We start from the raw sequence: 11312 nt of genomic DNA, 5'->3' as shown, positions 1-11312 counted from the left end.
ATGCTTTTTTGACCCAATTATGTAAGACTTCTTTATATGTAGTTTTATATTTATTCTATTATGTAGGCTATGTACTGGCGAATGTACTGACAAGCATTTCAAAACTTCCTTATTACAAAGTGCACTTCTTTAAAGTGTACTTAAGTGTACTAAGAAAGTCTAAGTACTTTAAGTGTATTTAAGTTACACTTAAATACACTTAAGTGGACTTTTTTCAATTATTTTATATTATCTTCAAGCACAGTTTTTTTTTTAAATACACTTCAAAGATTTGAAGTTCACTACAAGTTTATGAAAGCTATTCCAAATAGGTCAATGGGTCAGTGAGTAGCAGTTTCTGTTAGGATGCAAAATCAAATCAGACAGTGTGTTTGCAAAAGAGCCGTAAAATCAGAAGGCTGGAGACCCGAATCCTGTAGAGACAAACCTCATGAACCCTATGAACACACAGAAAGCGATGTTGCATCGTTCTAAAAATGTCTTTTAACACAAAATGTAACATGAGAGGTTGAGAAGCTTGGTTGAAGGTTCACACAGCCAATCAAAGAGTCACATGCACCGGATTTATAGGACAATTACTTAGCGAAATGAAAGGACTACCATGCTTTGAAAGAGAAAGAGGCATGGGTTCATTCGGGGGAGGGAGGCTGCAAGCGCTCAGGCCAGCCGCAAGAAGAAGGAATGCATCTGCCGAAGAATGAGAGAAAGCGAGGGAAAAGAGGGAAAGGCAGAGGAGGAGACAGGGTGGAAAGAGGGAGGGAATAGAGAAGTGTGTGTTTGTAAAGATGTGTATGTGTGTGTAGCATGGCTGTTGAATGAGTGGGCCTTGTGTAGCAGTATTCCAGCTGTCCATGTGTGTGTGTTTGTGTGTGTGTGCATTTGCACATGTTTGCGGGATACAGACCGCCGGCAACCGCTAACTGACGGAGAAACTCCACCACACCATTGGTGTTTCTCAAACTCAGCACAAGCCACCTTTGTACGCAGACACGTGTGAGTTTTCGCCTGTGCAATGAGAGGAATGACAGTGTGGAGAGCTCAATGCTTGAGTCTGCTGGTGCTCCTGATCCTGATCTCTCCACTGGGAAATGCCCACCCGCAGTGCCTGGACTACAAGCCTCCATTCCAGCCTCCCGAGCCCCTGCTCTTCTGCAAGGAATATGCCAAATTTGGATGCTGTGACTTAGACAGGGATAACCAAATTTCCCAGCGCTTCTACCAGATCATGGACTACTTCGATCATTCGGGATTCATGGCCTGTGGGAAGTACATCCGCAGTATTCTTTGCCAGGTGAGTCTCAGGTCAGCGTAATTCTGACTTTAATTAAATTACAGCATGTGGATATTTTAACTTTAGCCCTTTAAATTCTCTGTAGAATGTAGAAACGTATAAGACAGGATTGTTGTATAAATTACGTAATTATATTAATTTTGAATAAATAACTTGATAATTAAGAACAAATGTTAATAATGAATTGAATTATTCATGCAGTTTTGATGTAAGTGATGAGATTTTGTCTCATTCATCAGTGTTTGTATACAGAGGAAGTTACACCATTGCGTGAGTTACATCATTTGTGTTTTGACTTTGCTTTCAGAGGCTGGATGACTTCTGCATTAGTAATGACTGAGCTATTTGTAGGAATGATGACATCAGTATAAAATGTGAGATATCTATGAAAATTTCATGTGAATTTTACTCTTCAGTCTTAAAAATAAACCCCACACATGATCAGTCGAAGTCAACCAAAACTGAAATCTCACAGTTGATATGTGTCTTTATCTGAGTGTTGGCATTCAGGACACACCTGAATGCCAATTATGTAGTCACCTACTTACATAATTGACACTTCAAGGCTGCTGGGATTAAATTATGATATTTGAACATTTGGTTTTGAGATTGCAGTGGGATTTAGGTTGGCAAAGGGAACACCTGATTTATTTGACTACTTAGTGGTGAAGCTGAGCTCAATGATTGCCTTTGTTGGAACATTTATCCCAGATACAGGGAGCTTGTGTTCTCCAACCTGCAGGGAAGGGAAATATATGCTTCCTCTCACTAGGCATAGGATGTATCATATTCCTGTGCAAAGGTCAGGGCAACAATGATATTAAATATATATATAGAGAGAAAGAAAGAACAAGAGTAGGAAAGCTTGTTTGTGCTTTCCAGATGTAACGAGGTTAGTAATTCAGGGAAGAAGGAGGCGATAACCGGCAAACATTTAACATTTAAAATAAATAAAAACAAAACAACAGTAAAAGTGGCAGCCCCTCATGGACAACTGCTTGCAACACCAGATTTTCGCCAGTCAATGGCGCCATGTGTCTGAAGGAAAGTATGCAATTTCAGACGCAGGCGGTGACTGGCGTAACTATTTTTTTATTTACAGTTTTTCACCTACTATATAGTAGGGAAGTATGCAATGAGTGAGTCATTGAATTGTTCACTCAGCCGATTCGTGCAAAAAAAAAAAAACTGTTTGTTGCTTGGAGATGTACTGGGAAAATCTGGGAAGTATTGTGTCGAAAATCTAAGTTACATACCTTCTTTTTTTACTGAAGTGTTATATAACAAGTGAGTTTATCAATATCACACTCTCAATAACGTTGCTGATATTGGCTGCAATTCAAGCTAATGGATTTGAGATGCAGTGGGGCAAATGTGTTGATGAGTGAAACCCTGCTGAGACCATCTGTTGAACCAAATCCATCAGCGGTTTGATAACAACAGAGATTGTGATCTCCAACAGAGTCTCATAATTACAGAACCATATAAACAAAATTATTTGAGGGACAGAAAAAGAGGAAGGCAATGACTGGACAAAAACTCACAATAGGATCAGAATGTATGGATAGTACATCTGAAGAAAAGCGAGCGTGGGAATTGGTGCTTTTTTCAGCATTGTTTTAAAAAAGTAGACACTTGGTATTGTACTCTGAAGTGTTTACTATAACCTCGCATGCAGTTTAAACATTCAATGTAACACCTCAACTAATCTTATATGATATCTATGAAGTAAAATCAGATGAATAAGTCTGTTATTAGTCATCTGAGGGTGATATTTTACCACATGTCCTCAGAAATCATGAGTTTCTCTGAGTTTTTTTCTCTATGCTTGCAGGATATTACATAACCATGTGTGTTGTTTAGGAAATGCTGGACTCATTTATACCACATAACCCACAATACATAAAATAGGTTTATATTTCATTTGAATTGCAATTAAACATCATTAGAGAGACCTGAAAGATTATTCATCTACATCTCGGCTACGTTACAAATTCTGCAATGTGTTACGAGCGAGATACCCCATCGATCCAAACCACTTTCTGGTCCATTGTTTGTTTAATGTCATTGTAGTAATCTCAGATGATTTCCAGTCCCGAGCTGGCAGTCTCATTGCCAAGGCTGGCTCAGTCCTCTGATGGGTGTGGTGTTGTGGCTAAGGCATAATGAAGGCTTGGATAGTCCAAAATGTCCAAAAGTCACTGTATTTATAGCTCACATCATCATCACCAGCTGCTGGATTGAATCCCGGGATCCCGACAGCAGTGAATACGTGCAAGACTGCCACGTTTGCCAGACTATGAGGAGGATGGAAATGAAAAGGCTTACACAGCAAATACATTTCGGATGAATTAGCTATTTGAGCATTTATAGGGTTAACTGAAGGTTTATTGATGATGGCAGCAAGTCAGTGTTTATGGGCCAATGACAAGACGCTATTTTTTTATTTTATGGATCTATCAATTTATTAAAAAAAATGCAACTCATGCATTTCAAAATTAAGGTTCTTTATTCAAAACATATTCAAAATGTATTCATATTGAAAATAAAGGTTCTTCATTTATGGTTCTATGAAGAAGGTGGGAAAAGGTTAATTATTAAAATGTTCTTCACACAAAATGGCTTTTTAACAACCGTTTGAGGATCCCAAAATCATTCTTCTATGATATCCATGCAAGAACAATATATATATATATTGGAATCTTTATTTTTAAGAGTGTACTATGACTGTCCTGATATCATAAAGAGGGAAAACCATAATTACACAAACACACAGTATGATTGGGATTGTTTGACCTCGACGTGATTTGAACACGCAACCTTCTGATCTGGAGTCAGACGCGCTACCGTTGCGCCACGAGGTCCTGCACATATGGGAATTTGCCCTGCAATTCTGGGAATTTGCTGAGCTAGTTATAGAGTCTTGCAGTAAGAATTCCTTCATTTTAAAAAGACTTATGGTCAAATTAGGGATTGTTTGACCTCGACGTGATTTGAACACGCAACCTTCTGATCTGGAGTCAGACGCGCTACCGTTGCGCCACGAGGTCCTGCACATATGGGAATTTGCCCTGCAATTCTGGGAATTTGCTGAGCTAGTTATAGAGTCTTGCAGTAAGGATTCCTTAATTTTAAAAAGACTTATGGTCAAATTAGGGATTGTTTGACCTCGACGTGATTTAAACACGCAACCTTCTGATCTGGAGTCAGACGCGCTACCGTTGCGCCACGAGGTCCTGCACATATGGGAATTTGCCCTGCAATTCTAGGGTCTTGCAGTAAGAATTCCTTCATTTTAAAAAGACTTATGGTCAAATTAGGAATTGTTTGACCTCGACGTGATTTGAACACGCAACCTTCTGATCTGGAGTCAGACGCGCTACCGTTGCGCCACGAGGTCCTGCACATATGGGAATTTGCCCTGCAATTCTGGGAATTTGCTGAGCTAGTTATAGGGTCTTGCAGTAAGGATTCCTTAATTTTAAAAAGACTTATGGTCAAATTAGGGATTGTTTGACCTCGACATGATTTGAACACGCAACCTTCTGATCTGGAGTCAGACGCGCTACCGTTGCGCCACGAGGTCCTGCACCTATGGGAATTTGCCCTGCAATTCTGGGAATTTGCTGAGCTAGTTATAGGGTTTTGCAGTAAGGATTCCTTAATTTTAAAAAGACTTACGGTCAAATTAGGGATTGTTTGACCTCGACGTGATTTGAACACGCAACCTTCTGATCTGGAGTCAGACGCGCTACCGTTGCGCCACGAGGTCCTGCGCATACAGGAATTTGCCCTGCAATTCTGGGAATTTGCTGAGCTAGTTATAGAGTCTTGCAGTAAGGATTCCTTCATTTTAAAAAGACTTATGGTCAAATTAGGGATTGTTTGACCTCGACGTGATTTGAACACGCAACCTTCTGATCTGGAGTCAGACGCGCTACCGTTGCGCCACGAGGTCCTGCACATATGGAAATTTGCCCTGTAATTCTGGGAATTTGCTGAGCTAGTTATAGGGTCTTGCAGTAAGGATTCCTTAATTTTAAAAAGACTTATGGTCAAATTAGGGATTGTTTGACCTCGACGTGATTTGAACACGCAACCTTCTGATCTGGAGTCAGACGCGCTACCGTTGCGCCACGAGGCCCTGCACATCTGGGAATTTGCCCTGCAATTCTAGGGTCTTGCAGTAAGAATTCCTTCATTTTAAAAAGACTTATGGTCAAATTAGGAATTGTTTGACCTCGACGTGATTTGAACACGCAACCTTCTGATCTGGAGTCAGACGCACTACCGTTGCGCCACGAGGCCCTGCACATCTGGGAATTTGCCCTGCAATTCTAGGGTCTTGCAGTAAGGATTCCTTAATTTTAAAAAGACTTATGGTCAAATTAGGGATTGTTTGACCTCGACGTGATTTGAACACGCAACCTTCTGATCTGGAGTCAGACGCGCTACTGTTGCGCCACGAGGTCCTGCACATATGGGAATTTGCCCTGCAATTCTGGGAATTTGCTGAGCTAGTTATAGGGTCTTGCAGTAAGGATTCCTTAATTTTAAAAAGACTTACGGTCAAATTAGGGATTGTTTGACCTCGACGTGATTTGAACACGCAACCTTCTGATCTGGAGTCAGACGCGCTACCGTTGCGCCACGAGGTCCTGCACATATGGGAATTTGCCCTGCAATTCTAGGGTCTTGCAGTAAGGATTCCTTAATTTTAAAAAGACTTATGGTCAAACTAGGGATTGTTTGACCTCGACGTGATTTGAACACGCAACCTTCTGATCTGGAGTCAGACGCGCTACCGTTGCGCCACGAGGTCCTGCGCATACAGGAATTTGCCCTGCAATTCTGGGAATTTGCTGAGCTAGTTATAGGGTCTTGCAGTAAGGATTCCTTAATTTTAAAAAGACTTATGGTCAAACTAGGGATTGTTTGACCTCGACGTGATTTGAACACGCAACCTTCTGATCTGGAGTCAGACGCGCTACCGTTGCGCCACGAGGTCCTGCGCATACAGGAATTTGCCCTGCAATTCTGGGAATTTGCTGAGCTAGTTATAGGGTCTTGCAGTAAGGATTCCTTAATTTTAAAAAGACTTACGGTCAAATTAGGGATTGTTTGACCTCGACGTGATTTGAACACGCAACCTTCTGATCTGGAGTCAGACGCGCTACCGTTGCGCCACGAGGTCCTGCACATATGGGAATTTGCCCTGCAATTCTAGGGTCTTGCAGTAAGGATTCCTTAATTTTAAAAAGACTTATGGTCAAACTAGGGATTGTTTGACCTCGACGTGATTTGAACACGCAACCTTCTGATCTGGAGTCAGACGCGCTACCGTTGCGCCACGAGGTCCTGCGCATACAGGAATTTGCCCTGCAATTCTGGGAATTTGCTGAGCTAGTTATAGGGTCTTGCAGTAAGGATTCCTTAATTTTAAAAAGACTTATGGTCAAATTAGGAATTGTTTGACCTCGACGTGATTTGAACACGCAACCTTCTGATCTGGAGTCAGACGCGCTACCGTTGCGCCACGAGGCCCTGCACATCTGGGAATTTGCCCTGCAATTCTAGGGTCTTGCAGTAAGGATTCCTTAATTTTAAAAAGACTTATGGTCAAATTAGGGATTGTTTGACCTCGACGTGATTTGAACACGCAACCTTCTGATCTGGAGTCAGACGCGCTACCGTTGCGCCACGAGGTCCTGCGCATACAGGAATTTGCCCTGCAATTCTGGGAATTTGCTGAGCTAGTTATAGGGTCTTGCAGTAAGGATTCCTTAATTTTAAAAAGACTTATGGTCAAATTAGGGATTGTTTGACCTCGACGTGATTTGAACACGCAACCTTCTGATCTGGAGTCAGACGCTCTACCGTTGCGCCACGAGGCCCTGCACATATGGGAATTTGCCCTGCAATTCTAGGGTCTTGCAGTAAGAATTCCTTAATTTTAAAAAGACTTATGGTCAAATTAGGGATTGTTTGACCTCGACGTGATTTGAACACGCAACCTTCTGATCTGGAGTCAGACGCGCTACCGTTGCGCCACGAGGCCCTGCACATCTGGGAATTTGCCCTGCAATTCTAGGGTCTTGCAGTAAGGATTCCTTAATTTTAAAAAGACTTATGGTCAAATTAGGGATTGTTTGACCTCGACGTGATTTGAACACGCAACCTTCTGATCTGGAGTCAGACGCGCTACTGTTGCGCCACGAGGTCCTGCACATATGGGAATTTGCCCTGCAATTCTGGGAATTTGCTGAGCTAGTTATAGGGTCTTGCAGTAACGATTCCTTAATTTTAAAAAGACTTACGGTCAAATTAGGGATTGTTTGACCTCGACGTGATTTGAACACGCAACCTTCTGATCTGGAGTCAGACGCGCTACCGTTGCGCCACGAGGTCCTGCACATATGGGAATTTGCTGAGCTAGTTATAGGGTCTTGCAGTAAGGATTCCTTAATTTTAAAAAGACTTATGGTCAAATTAGGGATTGTTTGACCTCGACGTGATTTGAACACGCAACCTTCTGATCTGGAGTCAGACGCGCTACCGTTGCGCCACGAGGCCCTGCACATATGGGAATTTGCCCTGCAATTCTAGGGTCTTGCAGTAAGAATTCCTTAATTTTAAAAAGACTTATGGTCAAATTAGGGATTGTTTGACCTCGACGTGATTTGAACACGCAACCTTCTGATCTGGAGTCAGACGCGCTACCGTTGCGCCACGAGGCCCTGCACATCTGGGAATTTGCCCTGCAATTCTAGGGTCTTGCAGTAAGGATTCCTTAATTTTAAAAAGACTTATGGTCAAATTAGGGATTGTTTGACCTCGACGTGATTTGAACACGCAACCTTCTGATCTGGAGTCAGACGCTCTACCGTTGCGCCACGAGGCCCTGCACATATGGGAATTTGCCCTGCAATTCTAGGGTCTTGCAGTAAGAATTCCTTAATTTTAAAAAGACTTATGGTCAAATTAGGGATTGTTTGACCTCGACGTGATTTGAACACGCAACCTTCTGATCTGGAGTCAGACGCGCTACTGTTGCGCCACGAGGTCCTGCACATATGGGAATTTGCCCTGCAATTCTGGGAATTTGCTGAGCTAGTTATAGGGTCTTGCAGTAACGATTCCTTAATTTTAAAAAGACTTACGGTCAAATTAGGGATTGTTTGACCTCGACGTGATTTGAACACGCAACCTTCTGATCTGGAGTCAGACGCGCTACCGTTGCGCCACGAGGTCCTGCACATATGGGAATTTGCTGAGCTAGTTATAGGGTCTTGCAGTAAGGATTCCTTAATTTTAAAAAGACTTATGGTCAAATTAGGAATTGTTTGACCTCGACGTGATTTGAACACGCAACCTTCTGATCTGGAGTCAGACGCGCTACCGTTGCGCCACGAGGCCCTGCGCATACAGGAATTTGCCCTGCAATTCTGGGAATTTGCTGAGCTAGTTATAGAGTCTTGCAGTAAGGATTCCTTCATTTTAAAAAGACTTATGGTCAAATTAGGGATTGTTTGACCTCGACGTGATTTGAACACGCAACCTTCTGATCTGGAGTCAGACGCGCTACCGTTGCGCCACGAGGTCCTGCACATATGGAAATTTGCCCTGTAATTCTGGGAATTTGCTGAGCTAGTTATAGGGTCTTGCAGTAAGGATTCCTTAATTTTAAAAAGACTTATGGTCAAATTAGGGATTGTTTGACCTCGACGTGATTTGAACACGCAACCTTCTGATCTGGAGTCAGACGCGCTACCGTTGCGCCACGAGGCCCTGCACATCTGGGAATTTGCCCTGCAATTCTAGGGTCTTGCAGTAAGGATTCCTTCATTTTAAAAAGACTTATGGTCAAATTAGGAATTGTTTGACCTCGACGTGATTTGAACACGCAACCTTCTGATCTGGAGTCAGACGCGCTACCGTTGCGCCACGAGGTCCTGCACATATGGGAATTTGCCCTGCAATTCTGGGAATTTGCTGAGCTAGTTATAGGGTCTTGCAGTAAGGATTCCTTAATTTTAAAAAGACTTATGGTCAAATTAGGAATTGTTTGACCTCGACGTGATTTGAACACGCAACCTTCTGATCTGGAGTCAGACGCGCTACCGTTGCGCCACGAGGTCCTGCACATCTGGGAATTTGCCCTGCAATTCTAGGGTCTTGCAGTAAGAATTCCTTCATTTTAAAAAGACTTATGGTCAAATTAGGGATTGTTTGACCTCAACGTGATTTGAACACGCAACCTTCTGATCTGGAGTCAGACGCGCTACTGTTGCGCCACGAGGTCCTGCACATATGGGAATTTGCCCTGCAATTCTGGGAATTTGCTGAGCTAGTTATAGGGTCTTGCAGTAACGATTCCTTAATTTTAAAAAGACTTACGGTCAAATTAGGGATTGTTTGACCTCGACGTGATTTGAACACGCAATCTTCTGATCTGGAGTCAGACGCGCTACCGTTGCGCCACGAGGTCCTGCACATCTGGGAATTTGCCCTGCAATTCTAGGGTCTTGCAGTAAGGATTCCTTAATTTTAAAAAGACTTATGGTCAAATTAGGGATTGTTTGACCTCGACGTGATTTGAACACGCAACCTTCTGATCTGGAGTCAGACGCGCTACTGTTGCGCCACGAGGTCCTGCACATATGGGAATTTGCCCTGCAATTCTGGGAATTTGCTGAGCTAGTTATAGGGTCTTGCAGTAAGGATTCCTTAATTTTAAAAAGACTTACGGTCAAATTAGGGATTGTTTGACCTCGACGTGATTTGAACACGCAACCTTCTGATCTGGAGTCAGACGCGCTACCGTTGCGCCACGAGGCCCTGCACATATGGGAATTTGCCCTGCAATTCTAGGGTCTTGCAGTAAGAATTCCTTAATTTTAAAAAGACTTATGGTCAAATTAGGGATTGTTTGACCTCGACGTGATTTGAACACGCAACCTTCTGATCTGGAGTCAGACGCGCTACCGTTGCGCCACGAGGCCCTGCACATCTGGGAATTTGCCCTGCAATTCTAGGGTCTTGCAGTAAGGATTCCTTAATTTTAAAAAGACTTATGGTCAAATTAGGGATTGTTTGACCTCGACGTGATTTGAACACGCAACCTTCTGATCTGGAGTCAGACGCGCTACTGTTGCGCCACGAGGTCCTGCACATATGGGAATTTGCCCTGCAATTCTGGGAATTTGCTGAGCTAGTTATAGGGTCTTGCAGTAAGGATTCCTTAATTTTAAAAAGACTTACGGTCAAATTAGGGATTGTTTGACCTCGACGTGATTTGAACACGCAACCTTCTGATCTGGAGTCAGACGCGCTACCGTTGCGCCACAAGGTCCTGCACATATGGGAATTTGCCCTGCAATTCTAGGGTCTTGCAGTAAGGATTCCTTAATTTTAAAAAGACTTATGGTCAAACTAGGGATTGTTTGACCTCGACGTGATTTGAACACGCAACCTTCTGATCTGGAGTCAGACGCGCTACCGTTGCGCCACGAGGTCCTGCGCATACAGGAATTTGCCCTGCAATTCTGGGAATTTGCTGAGCTAGTTATAGGGTCTTGCAGTAAGGATTCCTTAATTTTAAAAAGACTTATGGTCAAATTAGGGATTGTTTGACCTCGACGTGATTTGAACACGCAACCTTCTGATCTGGAGTCAGACGCTCTACCGTTGCGCCACGAGGCCCTGCACATATGGGAATTTGCCCTGCAATTCTAGGGTCTTGCAGTAAGAATTCCTTAATTTTAAAAAGACTTATGGTCAAATTAGGGATTGTTTGACCTCGACGTGATTTGAACACGCAACCTTCTGATCTGGAGTCAGACGCGCTACCGTTGCGCCACGAGGCCCTGCACATCTGGGAATTTGCCCTGCAATTCTAGGGTCTTGCAGTAAGGATTCCTTAATTTTAAAAAGACTTATGGTCAAATTAGGGATTGTTTGACCTCGACGTGATTTGAACACGCAACCTTCTGATCTGGAGTCAGACGCGCTACTGTTGCGC

The 11312-nt window shown here is 43.0% G+C and overlaps 1 protein-coding gene across 1 annotated transcript in view; it reads left to right on the top strand.

The window, feature by feature from the left end:
• Positions 1–773: 773 nt before the first annotated feature.
• Positions 774–11312, top strand: part of LOC311089923 (HHIP-like protein 1) — a 29143-nt gene continuing 18604 nt past the window's right edge. Inside the window, exon 1 of the mRNA XM_084124959.1 lies at positions 774–1291. Within this exon, the coding sequence (XP_083981085.1) occupies positions 1013–1291 (279 nt within the window). The 5' untranslated portion in view covers positions 774–1012. The remainder of the gene's footprint in view (positions 1292–11312) is intronic.

This window comes from Abramis brama (genome assembly GCF_963993115.1).
Source record: "Abramis brama genome assembly, chromosome: 9".
Classification (NCBI taxonomy): domain Eukaryota; kingdom Metazoa; phylum Chordata; class Actinopteri; order Cypriniformes; family Leuciscidae; genus Abramis; species Abramis brama.
This window is presented reverse-complemented; position numbering and strand designations above follow the sequence as displayed.